The following is a 22,535-nucleotide window of genomic DNA, read 5'->3' on the forward strand; positions in this document are numbered from 1 at the left end:
TAGCTGACCTTCCGAGCCAAGGTCCCAGCCAAACTCCCTATACTCGCCACCATGATGATCCAAAAAGTCAGAATCGACCCCCTTAGGCGACCTCATGTTTAACGTTAAGAATGATTCATCACACATTAGACGATATCATACCCCAAATGGGCTCCCAACCATATACATTGTTAGATATGAATTTTATTGTGGTGATGATAACTAAAACCAGTAGACCAGCAGACCAGAACAACAGAATAGATTATCAGTAGCTGCTGCTCTAGTAAAACTAAACCAGTAGAAAAAGGATAACAATACAAACCAGTAGAGAATGTCTTCTAATGTTGCTATCTTAATTGTTGCCGTTAAAGAGTTCCTCGTACTAATATTAATTGCAGCATTAAATACTATACGGAGTCATTTAATGCATATTACCCAATTAAGTATAAAACAAGACTGATTGTTTTATAGCTTTTCTGCAGGAACCCATTTCGGTAATAAAGCTGATTGTATCAGTTATCTGAAGACTTCTCTGATTGTGAACGTTGAACTCAGTCGATTATATATACTTGGATCAAATCCTTGTTAAAGAGACACTTCGCATAATATCATTTTCAAGGAACAAAGCTACTCTCTTATCAAACGAATATCAGTTTTCCTTGAGCATCTTAAAAGTTCAACACAAAGAAAAGTAGCACACGCTTCATAGCTTATATCTGATCTTTTGTAGATCATCTTGTGCTACTAATTCTTATACTCTTCACGATCTTTACTGCACTAATATTTTATCAGAAGAGTCTGTAATCTGAAAAGAGTCTTTTCAGAACTTTGTGTTTCGCATATTTGTGAGTTGAGAAACTAAGAGTTTCAGTAGGCTGAGGTGTAAGTCCTTCTGAAGTGGGTGTGTACAAGTGTTGTACTGTAATATCCAAAGTCTTTTAGTTATACCTTCTGGAAACAGAAGAAGGGGAGACGTAGAAGAGTTTATCTTCGAACTTCCATAAACAACTGCTGTCTACTGCTTTATTGTTGTTTCAACTACTTCATCAGATTGTTTCCGCACGTTCTACTGTAATCAGGTGAAAGTATTCGCACAAGATCAACTACTATCCTTAACAGGATTTTAGTACCTCATCAGAACGAAAAACGAGTAGTGTTTATTCACCCCCCCCCCTCTATAAACTCAAGTTCGATCCTCAACAATTGGTATCAGAGCAGGTTATTCTTGTTTGTGAAAAACCACAACAAATGGCACACTTCAGCAAGATCCCTATGTTCTCTAAGGAAGATTTTGACGACTGGAAGATAAGAATGCAAGCTCATCTTGCAGCACAAGATGATGACATGTGGTATGTCATCACAGATGGTCGACTGAAAATCTTAAAGCCTAACACAGCTGTTGCTGTTACTGACGGTGCACCACAGATGGTCGAAAAGGCAAGAAGTGAATGGACCAGTGAAGATAAGAAGAAGGCCAATCTTGATAATGTGGCGAAGGATATACTGTATAAAACTCTTGACAAGAACACTTTCAGCAAGATAAAAATGTGCTCTACTGCAAAGGATATTTGGGAAAAGCTCATCCAGATATGTGAAGGAAATGAGCAAACAAAAGAAAATAAACTGTCTGTAGCAATGCAGAAGTTTGAAAACCTGAAAATGAGAGCTAGTGAAACTCTAAATGAGTTTGATGAAAGATTCAGTAGCTTGGTCAATGAGCTAGCTGCTCTGGGTAAAGAGCATAGCAACAGAGAAACAGCCCTCAAGGTGATGAGAGCCTTACCCAAAGAATGGGATGTTAAAACAATGGTTATGAGAGTATCCAAAGATTTGAACAAATTGGAACTGCACGACTTATTTGCAGATCTAAAGGCCTACGAGTTCGAATTGGAAGTGAGAAGTGGAGAAGAGCCTTCAAGCTTACCCACCAAGGCTCTTGCTGCTACTACTACTGCTTTTACTGCTACTGCCTCGACCTCCTCTACTGCTGCTGCAGTTGTACCTCAGGCATCACCTGCCGTGATCATTGACAATACAATGGAGAAGACTGCTGAACAAATCAGTAGTGATGCTATGTCCTTATTTGTAAAGAAATTCTCCAGGTTTATAAAGAAAAACCATCGAACCTATCAAGGTCCCAATCGCAACTTCAAGAAAGATTCACCATCTGGTGATATGGGATGCTTCAACTGTGGAAAGATAGGTCACTTCATTGCTGATTGTCCTAAACCAAAGAAGGATGATCAAAAGAGAAAGGATTACAAGAGGAATGACAAAAAGTCCAGAAGAGATCGAAAAGCGATGATTGCCGAAGAAAGCAAATCTAAGTGGGCGGACTCTAGTTCTGAGTCATCTGACTCAGAAAGTCATTCCAGTGACAGTGATGCAGAAGAAGTCAAATGTCTAATGGCAGACAATGACTCAACCTCGACATCTGGAGAGGTATTTGATTTTGACTCTAGTGAATTTACACGAAATGACTTGATTGATGCACTGCATGAAATGGTAAAAGAGTATTCCAGACTTTCTCAATCATTTGAAGAAGTTAAGATTGAAAATCAGAACTTAAAAAATCAGAACAGTAAGTTAACTTGCTTGCAAGTAGACAGCTGCAATTATTTACAAGTTAAGATGAGTAAATTAATAACTGAGAATGAAAGAGCCGAAGCAGATTACCAGAAAGTGCTTTCTGCAAACCAGAAGTTGTCGCTACTGGTAAATGCTTGGAACAAGTCTTCTGTTTCATTGGAAAAGATGCAAGAATTACAAAAACAGTCAGGAGATAGGAGTGGTCTCGGTTTTTGTAATAATGAAGGCACTTCTGAAACGAATACTAAGCCAACACTAAATATGTGCGAAGGGAAATACATTCACTTTGTGAAATCCAGTGTGGTACAGGAACCAGAAGTACCTACTGCTTCAGTTGAAAGGAATGTAAATCTGACGAACAGAAGAATGCACTATGGTCTGGGTTACGTTAAACCTAAGGAAAAAGTTGACCAGAGTTCTAGATTCAGAAAAGAATTCAACTCTGGAAGACAACATCCTATGAAGGTTAAAAACTACCAGTACTACAACTCTAAACCTGTTCAGAAGAGATACAGACTGGAAAACAGAAACAGAAGGGAAGAACAACATTTTGGTATGCATACTGTTAGAAATAACAGACCTTCTGTTGCACACACATCTTTGGATACCCGAAGTACAAGGTCACCAAGAATTGTACAAATGTGGGTTCCCAAAGGACTGATAAGGCTTGGACCCAAATAGATTTGGGTACCAGTTACTAAAATTTGTGTTTGCAGGAACAGCAGAAGGAAGCAGAAATCAGTAACTCTACATGGTATCTGGACAGTGGTTGTTCCAGACACATGAATGGACAAAGAAACCTACTTTCCGAGATAGTGAGCTGTACTGGACCAAAGATAACTTTTGGAGACAACTCAAAAGGTAAAACCATGGGTAAGGGTAAGATTATACATGGTAATATAACTATTAGTGATGTGTTATTAGTTGACAATCTTTGTTACAATCTTATCAGCATTAGCCAACTATGTGATAATGGGTATTCTGTGGCTTTTCAAAAGCATTCATGTATAGTTAGAGATTCTGCTGGAACTACTGTGTTAATAGGAAAAAGAGAAGGCAATACTTACAGAGTCTCTTGGAACTCAAATCATGTTTATACTCCTACATGCTTAGTTGCTTCTCTTAGCAATAAACATTGGCTATGGCACAAGAAACTGAATCATCTGAATTTCAAGTCAATCAATTATATCAAGAAGCAGAATATAGTCGATGGATTACCTGACATTAATTTCGTTAAAAATCATGTTTGTTCTGCTTGTCAGCTTGGGAAACAGATAAGATCCAGCTTCAAGACCAAAGATAGCAAATCAACTTCAAGATGTCTGGAACTACTGCATATGGATCTATTTGGTCCTATCCCCATCATGAGCTTAGGGGGAATGAAATATACTCTTGTTGTTATTGATGATTTTTCTAGATTCACGTGGGTAATCTTTCTCACAGGAAAAGATCAAACCAGTAGTCTCTTGATCAAGCTTCTGAAAAGGATTCAAAATGAAAAATCTTCTACCATCATTAAAATCAGAAGTGATCGGGGTACTGAATTCACTAACAAGTATCTTGAGTTATATTTGAATGAGCAGGGAATTCATCATGAATATTCAGCTGCCAGAACTCCTCAACAAAACGGAGTGGCTGAGAGAAGAAATAGAACTCTAAAAGAAGCAGCTAGAACAATGCTAGCAGATGCAGACATTTCTCAGCGCTTCTGGGCTGAAGCTATCAATACTGCTTGTTACACGCAAAACAGATCTATGGTCAAAAAAAGACACAACCAGACTCCGTATGAAATATGGAAAGGGAAGAAGCCCAATGTATCTTATTTTCATGTGTTTGGTTGAAAATGTTTTGTGCTAAATAATGGCAAAAATCATTTGACGGCATTTGACTCAAAATCAGATGCTGGAATATTTCTTGGTTACTCTGCTGTAAGCAGAGCCTTTAGAATCTTCAACAATAGAACTCTTAATGTTGAAGAATCAATTCATGTTGTCTTCGATAAAGACAGCAGTGCTGAAATTTCTAACATATCTGATTTAAGTAACAGGTTAGACAGGATTCACTTGGAAATCGACAGTGAAGATGATGTAGAAGCAAATACCAAGGATCTTCAAAATCCAAAACCAGACATTCCTATAGTGGAACCAGAAGCACAGACTCTGGATCTACCAATACCAGCAGAAGATGCTCAAGAACCTACTACTGGTTCTGTAGAAGACAATCTTAACATATCAAATCAGGAAGATTTCCACTCAAATCCGTTTATCTGGAGAAAATCTCATCCTCCATCATTGGTTATTGGTAATCCAGCAACGCCGTTGAGAACCAGAAGGCAAATGCTTAATGAATACATGCATGCTGCTTTTATATCTCAGGATGAACCAAAGAAGATTGAAGAAGCTCTTCTGGATCCTAGTTGGATTGAAGCCATGCAAGAGGAGCTGAATCAATTCAAACGTAATGAAGTGTGGTTTCTAGTACCTAGACCATCTCATCAAGCTGTCATTGGAACTCGGTGGGTATTCAGAAACAAACTCAATGAAGAAGGCACAGTGGTGAGAAATAAAGCTAGATTGGTAGCTCAAGGCTTCAGACAAGAAGAAGGCATAGACTTTGATGAGACTTATGCACCAGTAGCAAGGCTCGAAGCAATCAGAATATTCTTAGCCTTTGCTGCTTTCAAGAATTTCAAAGTATATCAAATGGATGTGAAAAGTGCTTTTCTAAATGGTCTTTTACAAGAAGAAGTATACGTCGAACAACCTCCAGGTTTATCGATGATTTCTCTCCGCATCATGTATTTAAATTACACAAAGCATTCTATGGTCTAAAACAGGCACCTAGAGCTTGGTATGACACTTTATCACAATTTCTTATTGATCATGATTTCACCATCGGAGCAGTAGATAAAACTTTATTTACTTTAGTCAAGAATAAGCACATTCTTTTAGTACAGATCTATGTTGATGATATTATTTTTGGGTCAACTAACCCCAAATTATGTGCAAAGTTTGGAAAATTGATGCAGGATAAATTTGAAATGAGTATGATGGGAGAATTAACATTCTTCCTAGGATTACAGATTAAGCAATCAGAGACTGGAATCTTTATAAATCAAGCCAAGTACACCAAGGAGCTTCTGAAAAAGTTTGGAATGGAAGCATGCTCTGCTGCTTCTACTCCAATGAGCTCATCTATTAAGCTTGATAAAGATGAAAGTGGTATTTCAGTAGAGGTAACTCAGTATCGAGGTCTTATTGGTTCTTTATTATATTTAACTGCCAGTAGACCAGATATCATGTTTGCTGTTTGCATTTGTGCTCGATTTCAATCTAACCCCAAACAATCTCATTATATTGCTGCTAAACGTATTTTGAAGTACTTGAAAGGAACTCAAAACGTCGGCTTATGGTATCCCAATGATTCATCGTTAAATCTTATTGGATATTCAGATGCTGATTATGCAGGTTGCAAACTAGACCGAAAAAGCACAAGTGGTTTTTGTCAATTTCTTGGTGATAGGCTGATATCCTGGTTTAGCAAGAAACAGACTTCCATAGCCACATCTACTGCAGAAGCAGAATATCTGGCTGCTGGAAGCTGCTGCTCTCAAATACTGTGGATTCAACAACAGTTAAGAGACTATGGGATTCAAGCCTCCGAATCACCTATATTCTGTGACAATACCAGTGCAATTGCAATCACACAAAATCCAGTACTCCATTCCAGAACGAAGCACATAGACATCAGACATCACTTTATTAGAGATCATGTGCAGAAGAAGAACATTCGTCTGGAATATGTTTCTACTGATCAACAAACAGCAGATATCTTCACGAAACCCTTACCAGAAAATAAGTTTTCTTACTTTCGTAATTCTCTTGGTTTAATAGATTTAACTTAACTGTTTTCTGATATCTTAGTTAAATTTCTATTATTACGTGTTTGTTATCGCATTGCACTAACAGTAAGCTTTTTGCAGAAAAGCAGAAGAGAAAAGTCAGATAAGCAAAACTGGAATTTTATTAGAAACCATTTCAGTACTTTACACAATGCGTAATGAAAAACAGTAGATCTTCTTTGCTATTTAACCAGTAGCGTTACATGTAGTGCTTGTCTTCTGAAATAGGAGCTTTCTGACATTTGCTTGCAAAGTACTTCAACAGGAAAAAGATGGTCTTCTTCGAAAGAGAAAGGCCTAGAAAGAATCTAGCAAGCTTAGGTCTTGCCAGCACTAATGTAATTTTTAGATGCCTTACAGGGCATCAGAGAGGATTTCAGCATCATCAATCCACCAGCACTCTTTTATTGCATTAGCATGCTTCTGGAAGAAATCGATGCTATATTTTAAACTCAATCGAAGCAAAAGATCTGCATAACTGTGGAAACTACAACTCAAGGAGTGTATTTCAAGGATCATTACGACATTTTTGATACCCTCAAACTTCTCTCTGAACAATTTTGCTTCATCTCCTGAATCTAACTCTAACTCTCCTTTTACTTGAGTTGTCATTGTTCTTGCTTACCTTCGTTCAAGCTTTGCAGGTATTTATAGAGGGAACAAAGACTCTTGTGAATCACACGATTGCGACTGTTCATTTTCAACGACTCAGATTGAGAGATAGCCAAGAGTCACTTGTCGCAATTATGACTACTTATTAATTGCATTTACCGAGGGGGAACAATATCTTAGTCAGACTAAGAATTTGACACCTTTTCAGAAAACAGATAGGATATTTGTCTTTTCGATAAATCTACAAGTCTGCTGGTTTTGACAAAGTGCTCGCATATTTCAGCACTCTGAAACTTCCAGCAGACGTTATCATAAAATGACAAATCCTTTTCTGATTTCTTTTAGTAACCGTCTGGACAGCCCGTGCTTTTTCAAAATTTTCAAAATCATTCGTCTTTCTGACAGTTTCTGCAAAACTTTTCAAACACTCAACCAAGAACATACTGACACGTGTCTTTATGTTTATTTGCGGCTGTATATCCATTTCATATTTCACATTTTCACCTCCACTGTTTCATAACTATCATTATTCAGCTACTGCTTTCTCTATATCATAACTAACTACTGCAAATTTTTCTGATCTCATCTGCATACAGAAATGGCTGGCGCATATACTCTCAACGCTTATCAGGTTAACTTTGCTTCCGTTCTCACCATCAAGGATGAGAATCTCTTGAAAATATTTCAGGATATTGAGAAATCAGGACTCCGGAAATTCCTGGAAGCACCAGCAATTATCTACAAAAATGCTCTCCTGGAATTTTACGCCAAAGCAACAGTGCATGAAGGAAGAATTGTTCATATCCAAGGAGATGCTTCTATTTCCATTGATGCTGCACACTTAGGAGCAACCTTTCTTCTTCCACTTTCGGGTATTTCTGAACTCTCTGATATTTCCAAGACAGATATGTCTGTTGCTCTAAGCTCTTTCTCTGCATCTGGAGAAGAAGTGTCTCCTTCCTGCCACAAGAAATTGCTCAAAATAGAGTATCAAATTCTGGCCGATATTGTGGCCAAAGCTATTTTGATCAAGGCTGGCACCTTCGATAAATTGACGAAGGAGAAAGTTCAGGTCATGACTGCCATCACCAAGGGGATTAAGGTGGATTGGAGTCATTTTATTTTCAGAATCATGAAGGATATGGTTATTCGGAAGAGTTCTGGTTTCGCGGTTCAGATCAGTGTTTTGCTCAAGGATGCTGGTTTCGCATCTACCAGTGATCTCGATGCTACCTCTGTTACCATGATTGATGCAGCCAATGTTTTGGCTCTAAGGCCTAAGCCAACAGTGGCGGAGTTTGTTGCGATGAAAAAGGAAATTGGGGAAACTGCTTCTGAGGCTCCCAAACCTCAGAAGAAAATTTCGAAGAAACGATTGATTATTTCGACGGATTCCAATAAAACAGCATCAGAAGAATCTGCTGCTGCTGTTCGACCAACAGTACCGACCCCAGCCAAGAAGAAACCGCGCACCATTCTCAAGATGAAAAAGACGGCAGCACTGTCTGAGATTGAGAAAGTACCTATTCGACAGGTATTTCCAGAAGTGGTTCCTTCTGTTCGATCGACTGTTTCCTCAACTGCACTCGCTACTGCGTCCATCTCAGCACCTTCTTCTGCTACTGCTTTTAAGCCATCATCTGGAATCGTTATTCGGGAACAGGCAAGCGGGTCTTCTGCTTTCCGACCTATTGCGCCCATTTCATCTACTGACAAAGGGAAAGGGAAAATGATTGAAGAACCACCTACTTTTGGTCACCAGACCACTGTCATTACCGGCGTTGACCTTCATCTAGCAGAGATTGAGACCTCTGTAAACAAGGACATAAAATTCTTTGATGAATGGCATACTGTCCGACTGTTCCATTCCTTTGACTACTTCAAAACAAGAGGGAATTACAGCAAGTTGATGAATGCAGAAAGGAAAACTTTTCAGCTGGCAAAAACAGAGAATGTCATCGAGGCCTTGCGCAGACGGAACTTCATCCTCGATCAACTAAAATGTCAGAAATTAGAATCAGTTTTGAAAGTTCTTCAATCGAATTTTGATCCTGCCGTTCCTACTGCTGTTCAGGATCAAAATGTTATTTTAATTCTATCTGACAGATTAAAACAGATGAATGAGCAACTTCTTGCTCAAGAACAAGGCTTTGGAGAGCCTACTGCTTATCATGTTGGCCTTGTCCCGATCTTTCAGCAGAATCAGACAGTTGAGGAAAGGACTACCGCCTCCCCAAAGGCTGCTGCTCTTAGTACTCCTGCATCTCCGACTAGGCCCATTCAGTCCTCATCACTATTGTTTGTACATGAACTGGCTTCAGTTGAGGAAGTCATTGAATCAATTGTCCCTACTGTCTCTACCACTTTAGAATTGCCGGCTTCTGGATCTCCTACCCCAGTGCAACAAGCAGCAGAACCAGATACTACTTCTTTACTGCCGAACTTAGAGTTGTTTTCTGTTGCACATCAAGCAGAAATGACCGTTCTTCTGGAACAGCCCTCTGCACCTTCTATTGAAGCATCTTCAGTTGCACAGGCTGCTACTGTACCTATGGAAGAAGTTTTGGCCTCTGACTTGGCCATTCCTACTGAAGATACTACTTTTCCTCTGGTTGCTGTTGAGCCTACTGTTTCTAAACTTCCAGCAGACAGCAGAGCAGACCCTGTTCCTTCTACTACTTTAATAGATGCTCCTCATGTTTCTACTGCGTTGACTGTCTCCCTCCCTGTTTTGACTGCGACAACTTCTCGTCTTTCTGAGATCAAACAACGCATTCTTGAACGAACCCCTTCCCCGGAATCAGATGCATTCAACCTCGAACATCATATTCAATGTCTACAAACCGACCTCAACAACATTTCTGATTTAGTAAAATGCATGTCTTGTGAAAACCTTGCGGAATTCAGTGGTGCTCAATCTTTCCGAGAGCGAATGGGGAAATACATCTATCTCACTAAGGAGACCTCGGACAAGATATATGCTGAAGCCTCTGTTTTCAGAACAGCTATCTCAAGAACTCACAACGCCATCATGCTTGCTCAAAATGATATACTCACTCGAATTACTGAGCATGAGGATATATTTCGATCCCTGTCTACTTCTGTGGAACTTTTGGATGCCAAGATTGACTCTCAAAATCAATCTATCACTGCCTTAGATAATCGCATCTCTTCTCAGACCCCGTATCTGGAGATGCTAACCGATGGCATTCAAAATATTTCCGGCAGACTGAACGATCTCTTTACCCATGTAGTGGCCGCTGATGCCAAAAATGGGGAAGATAGAGGAGATAGAGGAGATCAAGCGGGAGTTAGGCAAACAAAAGATGAGGCTGAACCTTCTAACAGAAGAGACCAAGAACCTCAAAATGAAGAAATCTTTTACAGGGACATTGGAACCGATTGATTTGTTTACTTTAATGCGTTATTAACATTATCCGTTTGATTAAATGATTATCTGTTTTACTTAATGATTCTCTACTGTTTAGGTTTTGGCATCACCACAAAGGGGGAAATTGTTAGATATGAATTTTATTGTGGCGATGATAACTAAAACCAGTAGACCAGCAGACCAGAACAACAGAATAGATTATCAGTAGCTGCTGCTCTAGTAAAACTAAACTAGTAGAAAAAGGATAACAATACAAACCAGTAGAGAATGTCTTCTAACGTTGCTATCTTAATTGTTACCGTTAAAGAGTTCCTAGTACTAGTATTAATTGCAGCATTAAATACTATACGGAGTCATTTAATGCATATTACCCAATTAAGTATAAAACAAGACTGATTGTTTTATAGCTTTTCTGCAGGAACCCATTTCGGTAATAAAGCTGATTGTATCAGTTATCTGAAGATTTCTCTGATTGTGAACGTTGAACTCAGTCGATTATATATACTTGGATCAAATCCTTGTTAAAGAGACACTTCGCATAATATCATTTTCAAGGAACAAAGCTACTCTCTTATCAAACGAATATCAGTTTTCCTTGAGCATCTTAAAAGTTCAACACAAAGAAAAGTAGCACACGCTTCATAGCTTATATCTGATCTTTTGTAGATCATCTTGTGCTACTAATTCTTACACTCTTCACGATCTTTACTGCACTAATATTTTATCAGAAGAGTCTGTAATCTGAAAAGAGTCTTTTCAGAACTTTGTGTTTCGCATATTTGTGAGTTGAGAAACTAAGAGTTTCAGTAGGCTGAGGTGTAAGTCCTTCTGAAGTGGGTGTGTACAAGTGTTGTACTGTAATATCCAAAGTATTTTAGTTATACCTTCTGGAAACAGAAGAAGGGGAGACGTAGAAGAGTTTATCTTCGAACTTCCATAAACAACTGCTGTCTACTGCTTTATTGTTGTTTCAACTACTTCATCAGATTGTTTCCGCACGTTCTACTGTAATCAGGTGAAAGTATTCGCACAAGATCAACTACTATCCTTAACAGGATTTTAGTACCTCATCAGAACGAAAAACGAGTAGAGTTTATTCACCCCCCCCCCCCCCCCCCTCTAAACTCAAGTTCGATCCTCAACATACATCGATCTATCTTTTATGCTTAAAGATAAGAATGATAGATATTTGATTTAATCGTAGCTAAGATTCTGAAAATCTAGAGTTCTATAGCAGAAGAACTCTAATTGATCTGGAGTCCTACAACAATAAAAGTTCTAGTCAAGATAGAACTCATCACATGAGGATTCTTTCCCTATAAATATCAGAATTTGATGTATAATTCATTCATTCAAAAATTTACTTATATTGAGCACATATAGTACTCTATATATTTTAATATTCCTTGACCTGGGTGTCGGAGGAACTATGCGGAAACAACTTTATCTCCCACTTCTAGTCTCTCAGAAGGTATCACAATTTTTATCAACATCATATATAATTATGAAATATGAAAATTTATTCATACTGTTGGACCGAGTGCTTGCCGCTTTACCAAAAGCTATAGGTGGTGGTAATGGTGCAACTCAAATCTTTTAAACCGCACAGTAGCTCAAGCACCACGATTTGATCTTTCTACCAAGCAGAGACAATTATTGCACCCAACAATATCCCTCCCAATAATTGCACTCCTTGCAATCAATGAGAATCGAACCCGTGACTTTGGCTCTGATACCAAATGTAGGACCGAACTCTTGCCGTTTTATCAAAAACTATAGCTGGTAGTAATAGTTCAACTCAAATCTTTTAAACCGCACAGCAGATCAAACACCACGGTTCGATCGCTCTACCAAGCAGAGACAATTATTGCACAGAACACATACTATGTGATTCAATAAGTAAAATATAAATTATAAAATGAAAAAAATAAACATGATAAGAACTGAAGAAAGAAACCAACCAAAACAAACAATGATTTTTTATTTTTATTTTTAAAACAGTAAAGTAAAATCTACATATCAAAGCTAAACATGTGGAACACAATTATAAATTAAGATAGGTTTTACAAAAGTTGGCTACCATTGACCCGAAAAAGTTTTTACAAAATAGTTAACTATTGAGCCTCCTATTTAATTAATAGTACTGATACATTAGCTTAAACTGATTTAGCATAAACTCAATTTCTTTTCACATTGAAAATATCCCAACAATAAATTTGCAATTATGGATTTTTGGATGAGAACTTTCCACTCAAAGAGACGGATATAGAGGGACATGCGCATGTTATTGGTGAAACATTTTGTCGGAACCCTATTGTTGAAGGACTTACCTTGGGAGCGAAGGGTCTCATAAGCTCAGCGTTTCCAAAATTGAGTGTCTCAGGGGACTTCAGGCTCCTCGGCGATGGTCACGACATCGACCTCCTCCCTTCTGACCTCTTATGTCCCAGCTTGGGACTTTCTTTTTTCATGACCAACGGAGTTGGCCTTTTGTTTCCTCCTAGCCTCGGCCTTCTTGATTATGGAATTCATGACTCTGCTAGTTGTAATGAGAAGAAAAGCTCACTCAGCACTTTAAAAAAATAAGTGAAAATATGGGGCTAAACCGAGCTTCACACCCTCATTTCCCTGAGGAGAAACTTTGGAAAAGCAGAGCCCATAATAGCACAAGAGGTCCCTTGCCAGGAGGGTTGGAGTATGGTAGTGCCGACCCCTAATGGCCTCAAATGGACAAGTAAAAGAAAGGCTCTTGCAGAAGCCTATAGGAGGAGAGGGGAGCTCAGCGAGAGCAACTTGCCACTGGAAACAGAGGTCCCAAGGGTCAGAAGGCTTGACGAAGAAGAAATGGTTTTTCCAATATTTTTTAGAGCTCAGAGCACTCTCAAAAAACTGGCATTTAGGCCGAGCTGAGAAATAAAAGGGGTTCTCATCGAGTGGCCCAACATTCGATGCGGGCCACCTTGGAAAGATAAATTGGAGAAGGAAAAACAATCAAACTCAAACCCATGGTCCTTAAAAATACCTAAACACTTGCATTGGGTCCGGAAAGCGTTGGGATGAATTGGCCGAGATAGATCTGATAGAATTGTGTGAGTTACTGAAAGAAGAGGAGGAGGGGAAATATAAGTCTTCCTTCTAGTAGATCTTGGTTGAATGTGTAATATCCCGAAGGAGGAGTGTGAGCTCTCTCCTCGGAGTGAGGAAAAGAAAATTTATAATCAGATGGGGCGTGAGAGAGAGCTCGGAGCTGGTCCTTGTCTGAGGCATCCAACCATGAAAGACAGAGCTCGTACCAGGGCTCACTTGTTCTAACTGGCTCTTCGACTTGATAAAATTCGAGTTGGTACTGGACTTGGCTATCATTACCAGGAGAGGGGCGGGAACTGAGCTCTTTAGTCTCAGGGTGCCCGCTCGACCCACCAAGAACATCAGCGTCAGAATCATAATGATCCACCTCGCGAAATAACTCATCGGAGGTCAAATGGGATGATCTATTGGGATATGCCGCAAATTAAAGACATACATAAGTAAAGACAGAAAAGTCCGAAGTTAGGAGCTAGAAAGGAATCAGAATTCTAAGGTCGGAGCTCACGTGAAAAATAATCGAAATTTAAATAATGAATGAGGGGTCCAAGGCAAGTATTTATAGAGGGACCTGAACAAGATCTGGCCGTTGATTCTTAGCCGATGGGACAGAGGAGATCATCTAGAAATTCAGAAAAATGACCATTGGGGGAGTATTTATTAGTGACGCTTCAAACTCAGATCAGAAATCTCACCGCTCACCTCAACTCATCTAAATTGTCCAAGAGTTCATCACATGGACTTCACGTCTTCGGCGTCAGCTCAACATGGTGAGGGGACTTGTGACTCCCCACGGAATGAGATCAGCTCACTCTATACAATTTAGACAAGGACATCTGTAGCTCAGGCCAAATTTCCCGAGTTCCCTTCAGAAGCTCATCCATCCAAGTGCTCGTTCACCCGGGAGCTCATCCCCTGGGAGCTCGTGAGCCCATCCTTCTGTAGATCATCCCCAACTCATCTCACCGAGAGGTTATCTGATGCCTTACCCCAGGCTCGGCCCTGTCACCAGGTTTCCTCATGAGATCATTCAGGATCTCATCTTAACAGACCGCCCAAATTTACATTTACATTGATTTAACAGGTTTGGACCGACCTCACGAGCCGAGGCCCCGATCGATATCCCAGCATTCATTATTAGGGCGATTAAGCAAGTCATAGCCGACCTCACGAGCCAAGGTCGTCCCAGCCGAACTCCTTACACTCGCTGCCATTATGGTGATCCAAAAAGTCATAGCCGACCCACGAGGTGACCTCATGTTTAACGTATGGAATGACTCAACACACGACAGAAGAGATCATACCAAAAATGGGCTCCCAACAATATACATCGATCTATCTTTTATCCTGAAAGATAAGAATTGTTGGAATAAATGCTTAGGACTGCTAAACAAGTCTAAGTTTGATTGAGTCAAGATGTTCCTCATTCTTAGGAGTTGGTTGTGGTGTGCTGTTCATTTTTTCATGGCCTTTTTTAGGATTAGTCTGTTAGTGATTTGTTATTTAAATTGTAATGCATTTCAACGTAAATGTGTGTTCTGATTTCCCTTCAATAAACAACAGCTTATTTTAGTATTTTCTCTTCGTTCTTATTTTAATTACCAACAATCTGTTATCAAAGCACTCTTCTTAAGGGACCTGTGTGTGATTTGAGCAATTATGGAGACCAAAGCTAGCTTTTCTTCAGTAGCTCCACCTGTGTTGGATGGAGATAACTACCAGACCTGGGCAGTGCGCATGGAGACATACCTCGAAGCTTTGGATCTCTGGGAAGCAGTGGAAGAAGACTATGACATTTCTCTTCTCTCAGACAATCCCACTGTGGCACAAATTAAAGCACAGAAGGAGAAGAAGACAAAGAAGTCCAAGCAAAGGCCTGCTTGTTTGCTACAGTTTCCTCCATGATCTTCACTTGTATCATGTCATTAAAAACGGCAAAGGAGATATGGGATTATCTCAAAACTGAGTATAAAGGGGATGAAAGAATTCGAGGGATGCAGGTACTGAACCTAGTTCGTGACTTTGAGCTGCAAAAGATGAAGGAGACAGAAACCATAAAGGAGTATTCTGACAAACTGCTCAACATAGCAAATCGTGTCAAGTTATTGGGTTTTTCTCTGGAAGATTCAAGGATTGTGGAGAAAATCCTTGTAATAGTGCCTAAAAGATTTGAGGCTACCATCACTACCTTAGAAAACACGAAGGATCTGTCAAAGATTGCTCTGGTAGAACTCCTAAGTGCTTTGCAAGCACAAGAGCAGAGGCGTGTAATGAGGCAAGAAGGAGCCGTCGAAGGAGCTCTATTAGTCAAGCATCAAGATGATGAAAAGAATAGGAGGCCTATAAGCGGACAAAGCTCTGCACCTGGGAACAGAGGCATAATTGGAAATAAAAGATCAGTGGCAAAGAAAGATTACCCTCCATGTCAACATTGTGGCAAGAAAGGTCACCCTCCTTTCAAGTGCTGGAGAAGACCAGATGCAAAGTTCACCAAGTGCAATCAAATGGGACATGAAGCTGTCATTTGCAAAAATAAAAATCAGCAGCAAGGAGATGAAGCACAAGTGGCAGATCAAGAAGAAGAAGACCAGCTTTTCGTTGCAACCTGTTTCACAAGTCATGAAACAAGTGAAAACAGGTCATTGATAGTGGCTGCACTAATCATATGACACATGACAAGGAGTTGTTCAAAGAATTGAAGAGCACCGAGTCCAAGAAAGTCAGAATTGGGAACGGTGAATATATTACAGTCAAAGGAAAGGGCACCGTAGCCATTAAAAACTGTTCAAGAACCAAGTTGATCACCGATGTTCTCTATGTACCAGATATTGATCAAAACTTGCTCAGTGTTGGTCAATTAATAGAGAAAAGATTCAAAGTGATGTTCATGGAAAAGGCTTGTGTGATAGAGGATGCTACTGGCCAAAAGATGTTTGAAGTTAAGATGGCGTTTTTCACTCAATCCAATGCAGGAGGAGCAATTAGCTTTTCTAACCAAATAAAGCCTCTCAATGGTGTGGCACAAGAGGATGGAGCACTATCACCACCAAGGGCTACTGCAAATGAAGACCAAAAAGATGGCAATTGATCTTCCAGAAATTGATGATCACATATCAACCTGTAAGGCTTGTCAATTTGTAAAGCAAAGCAGAAAGTCGTTTCCCAAATCATCTTGGAGAGCCACCTATAAGCTGCAATTAGTCCACACAGATGTTTGTGGACCTCAGAGAACTCCCTCATTAGCAGGTAGTTGATATTATGTTTCTTATATTGATGATTTCACTAGAATGTGTTGGATTTTTTCTTAAAATTCAAATCAGAAGTGGCTGGAGTATTCTCAAAGTTCAAGAAGATTGTGCAAAATCAAAGTGGCAACCAAATTCAAATATTGAGGACTGATAATGGCAAGGAGTATACCTCAGAAAATTTCAATGCATTTTGTGAAGAAGCTGGCATTGAGCATCAGTTAACAGCTCCATATACTCCGCAACAAAATGGAGTTAGTGAAAGGAGAAACAAATACATCTTAGAAATGACTAGATGTATGTTGCATGAAAAAAATCTACCCAAACAATTTTGGGCAGAGGCAGCTCATACTGCCGTGTTCTTGCAGAATAGACTGCCAACAAAAGCAGTCAAGGATCAGACACCTTATGAGGCTTGGTATGATCATAAACCATCTCTAAGTTTTCTTAAATTATTTGGTTGTTTGTGCTTCACTCATGTTCCACAAGTCAAGAGAGACAAGTTAGACAAAAGAGCACTTCCAGGCATCTTTATCGGCTATAGCACGGTTGCGTAAGCTTATAAAATTTTCCAACCACAAACTGAGAAAATTTTTATAAGCAGAGATGTTCATTTCGTGGAAGATGAAGAGTGGAACTGGGATGAGGCAAAGAAAAATGGCCAAACTGTAGCAGATCTACAGCTTAAGCTTCATGTTTCAAGCACCGATGAAAATTGGCAGAATGAGATGATGGATGATGCTCCTGTAAGAGGTACTAGATTACTCACTGACATTTATGCAAGGTGCAATATAGCCGTGTGTGAACCTGCATCTTTTGAATCAGCAATGAAAGACAAGAATTGGATGGCTGCAATGAAGGAGTTGTCCATGATTGAGAAAAACAAAACATGGGAGTTGGTTGATCGACCCCAAAATAGGAAGGTGATTGGAGTTAAGTGGGTGTACAGAACCAAGCTTAATGCAGATGGTACAATCAACAAGCATAAAGCAAGACTTGTGGTGAAAGGCTATGCTCAAGTTTTTGGTGTGGATTACTCAGACACCTTCGCACCAGTTGCTCGTTTGGACACAATAAGGGTTTTGCTTGCTATAGCTGCTCAAATGAATTGGAGAGTGTATCAGCTTGATTTAAAATCAGCATTTTTAAATGGCATTTTACAGGAAGAAATTTATGTTGAGCAGCCTGAAGGCTTTGAGAAAAAAGAAAAGGGAAACAAGAAAATAATGCACAACTGGTTGAGGACTTCAAACAAGAAATGATGAAAGTTTTTGAGATGACAGATCTTTGGTTGATGACCTTCTTCCTTGGAATGGAAATTAAGCAGGTTGAGCATGAAGTCTTCATCTGTCAGAAGAAGTATGCCAAGGAGATTTTGAAGAAGTTCAAGCTTGAAGAATGCAAGGAAGCAAGCACTCCTATAAATCAAAAGGAGAAGCTGTGTAAGGAAGATGGAGCTGATAAAGTTGATGAAGGATATTTCAGAAGTTTGATTGGTTGCTTGATGTATTTTACAGCAACACGTCCTGATATTTTATATGCTGTAAGTATCTTATCTAGGTTTATGCACTGTGCAAGTGAATTTCATTTTAGGGCTGCCAAAAGAGTGATTCGGTATGTCAAAGGTACAAGTGATTTCGGTGTTAAATTCGCAAGAAGTAAGGAGTTCAATCTGGTTGGCTTCTCTTATAGTGACTAGGGAGGTTCCATTGATGATATGAGGAGTACCTCAGGCTACTGTTTTACTCTTGGATCTAATATTTTCTCATGGAGTTCGAAGAAGCAAAAAAACCGTAGCTCAATCCACTGCTGAAGCAGAATTTGTTGCTGCAACAGCTGCTGTCAATCAAGCTTTGTGGCTGAGGAAGATTTTAATAGATCTCAATCTGGAGCAGAAAGAAAGCACTGAGATTTTTGTTGACAACCAAGCTGCCATTGCCATTTCCCATAACCCTGTGTTTCATGGGAAAACTAAAAACTTCAACATCAAGTTATTTTTTCTAGGAGAAGAAAGAAGAATTTGTGACTTTGGTTTATTGCAAATCTGAAGATCGGTTGGCAGATTTGCTTACAAAGCCACTTCCAGTAAACAAGTTTGAGTTTCTAAGGCAGAAACTTGGTATTCGCAGCTCCTAAAGCAAGGAGCAGTGTTGGAATAAATGCTTAGGACTGCTAAACAAGTCTAAGTTTGATTGAGTCAAGATTGTTCCTCATTCTTAGGAGTTGGTTATGGTGTGTTGTTCATTTTTTCATGGCCTTTTTTAGGATTAGTCTGTTAGTGATTTGTTATTTAAATTGTAATGTATTTCAATGTAAATGTGTGTTCTGATTTCCCTTCAATAAACATCAGCTTATTTAGTATTTTTTCTTCTTTCTTATTTTAATTACCAACAAGAATCATAGAAATTTGATCTAATCGTAGCTTAGATTCTGGAAATCCAGAGTTCTATAGCGAAAGAAATCTAATTGATCTGGAGTCCTACAACAATAAGAGTTCTAGTCAACATAGAACTCATCACATGAGGATTTTTTCATTATAAATTTCAGGTTTGATGTATTATTCATTTACTCATATGGAGCACACACATTACTCTCTATATTTTCATATTCCTTGACTTGAGAGTAATCAATCCTACGCGGGAAAAACCTTATCTCCCCCTTCTAATCTCTCTGAAGGTATTGCAACTTTTATTTATTTCTAATATTCATCTCTCTCAATATAATATTTTTTATATATTGATTTTACGAAAAACAATAAGTAAGTCAGTATTACATTTATTGCAATTGAACTTCAACTATTCAATTCAATAAGTTTATTTAAATAATTAATATTTTTAAAAATTGCGTAACAATAATTTTCAATATTAATAAATAATAAAATTAAAATAATTTTCATTTTAAATAATTTTTTGTACAAAATATATATAAATTTTGTTTTTGAAAATATGACCCAAAAAAATAAACAAGACAATTATTTGTACATAAAAATAAATAATAAGTATGTTAAAATATTTCTAATTAGTATAACTTTATAAAATTTTAACATATTTAATTTATTATAGTTATTCTTATATATGTATATAAATTAAATAAAATTATAAATAAAAAAAAACATTAAATGTTGTATAATAATTAATAAAAATTTTAAATTTATTTATTAAAAATAATTATTATTTTCAATTTATAGTCAATAAAAAAAATTTAAAAAAACAAATAAAAAGAAAAAAATAAATGAATGAGAAAAAAAATGAAAATTTTGGCGTTTGTATTGAATATGTGAGTTTGTTATATTTTCTAATTAAATGTACATCCAAATATTTAGATTGAATCATAGACATTTTTTGACATTTTATTGATCTACCTTAGGCTTTAATTTTTGTACTTGATAGAGCTTCATAGAGTCATTAAAAAGTCTATTGACATTTTAAATACATATAGACTTTTATAGAGTTTTTAAAAGTAAAGTTTTAATATCACATGACTTTTTAAAATTCTATAAAAATTTACATTAAATACCCTTAAACTTTTATAATGTATATAAAAGTCTAGATTGAATATTTCTAAACTTTTAAACTCCATAAAAGTTATTAAAAGTCCAGAACCAATGCATCCCCTAAAATATGAACGGAAAAAACTTGTGTGAGACGGTCTCACGGGTCGTATTTGTGAGACGAATCTATTAATTGGGTCATCCATTAAAAAATATTACTTTTTATGTTAAGATTATTACTTTTTATTATGAATATCGGTAGAGTTGGCCCGTCTCACATGAGACTCACTCAATATGAATTATGAAGTGGAAAAAAACATGATAAGAACTTAAGAAAGAAACCGACACAAACAAACAATGCTTTTTTATTTTTATTTTTTAAAACAGTCAAGTAAAATTCTACATATCAAGGCCAAATATGGGGAACACAATTATAAAATTAAGATAAGTTTTACAAAAGTTAGTTATCATTGACCCAAAAAGGTTTTACAAAATAGTTAACTATTGCGGCTCATATTTAATTATGACAAAAACTTGTGTGAGACGATCTCACGGATCGTATTTTGTGAGACGAATCTCTTATTTGGTCATCCATGAAAAGATACTATTTTTTATTCTGAATGTCGATATGGTTGACGTATCTCACATTTAAAGATTCGTGAGATCGTTTCACAAGAGCCTTACTCTTTAAGTAATACTACTGATACATTAGGTTAAATTGAATTAGCATAAACTCAATTTCTTTTCACCTTAGAAAACATACAAACAATAAATTTGCCATTATAGATTTTCAGATGAGAACTTTCCACTCAAAGAGACAGATATATAACACGCTATTGGCGCAACATGATGTCGGACTCTAATTCAGAGACAGATACAAAATGACCACATTTGGACAGAGCATTTATAATAATCCGACACCATTTTTTAATTTCATGTGTTCCAAGCATATTCCATTATGTATGGTCCCTAATTCAGCCGAGAGAATCCAGCCGACCTTTTTGTCCACATTTTTAACGAATATCCCAAATTTGAGAAATCACCAAAAGGGTTTAAAAATTATCAGCTGGGATATGCAGATTATTTTTTGACAGAATAGGGTAGTCAAAATGCAATCTTTATTTGATCATTAAGATTGAAATCTTGAAATTCTTGGTAATTTAGGTCTCGATTTCATTCCGATTCATATATACAAATGAATATTCAATTGCATTAAAAAATGTATTGATAAATATTCAATTACATCGACAAATATCCAAAATTCAATACAATGTCATAGATAGTCCTTTCATCCAGTTTCCCGACCAACGATGAAATAGAAATATCAATTTATTAATTTCCAAGAATGATCAACAAAGGATAGTGATACCAATCTGACCCAAATGATTGGACGGAGGTTCAAGGAAACATCACGTCAACTCATAAGCAATCGAGAAGAGCTTGTAACCAAGATTCCAAGTCTTGAAGATGCATGGAAATGAACTTGGAGGCCATAGGATCGTTGTGCGAGTGTTAAATGAAGAGGAAGGCAGAACACGTCTCGCTCGAGCGGTAAAATCCTACCGCCCGAGCGCCAAACATATTCTCCAAGAAGTGATTTCCAGAACACTCGGCGCCTGAGCGGTAACATCTTACTGTCCGAGCACGACCTGTCTAGAAGACTTCACGCTCGAGCGGTAGAATCTCGCACCCCAACGCGCCTTGTTGCGAGAAAAATATTCCCTTCCTATTTTAGAGTCCTAATTGTTTAGGTAATTAGATTGACATATCTTTTGATTTTTGTAACAATATATGGACGAATTTTTAATACAATTCATATTATCATTAATTTTATAAAATAGTTTTGAGTTTTCTCGACTTTTTCAAGGCTTTTGCTACGTAATCAAAATCAAACTTATCAAACTTACTTTGTAATGTTTGTCGATCGTTCCTCATGTGTATTGTCAAAGACGAGTTCATTGAAACTTCGATTGTGTTTCGGTTGTTTTTTTTGGATCGTTTATTACTAAACCACTTAGTTTAGAGGTAAAGATCACGCATTGCTTGAATCAAAAGATCGGGACATCATAACAACAAACCTTGTTCGTTATTGAATTGGGGACGCGATTCATTTTTAATCGTGTTTGCTTTTCTTCGTATGAGGAATTCATATCAGATGGTTTGTGCACTGTCGATGAATTCGATGAAAACCAAATTTGACTAAAGTCACATCAACTGAATGGGCGTGAATTTAGAAGAAATTAT

General features: G+C 37.8%; 1 protein-coding gene across 1 annotated transcript; it reads left to right on the forward strand.

Moving 5' to 3' along the window:
• The first annotated feature begins 15,475 nt into the window (after window positions 1-15,475).
• Window positions 15,476-16,225, forward strand: LOC140827349 (uncharacterized). Its single transcript, XM_073190000.1, has one exon. The coding sequence runs from the start codon at window positions 15,476-15,478 to the stop codon at window positions 16,223-16,225; it is 750 nt and encodes a 249-aa protein (XP_073046101.1).
• The last annotated feature ends 6,310 nt before the right edge of the window (window positions 16,226-22,535 follow it).

This window comes from Primulina eburnea, chromosome 3 (genome assembly GCF_022965805.1).
Source record: "Primulina eburnea isolate SZY01 chromosome 3, ASM2296580v1, whole genome shotgun sequence".
NCBI lineage: Eukaryota > Viridiplantae > Streptophyta > Magnoliopsida > Lamiales > Gesneriaceae > Primulina > Primulina eburnea.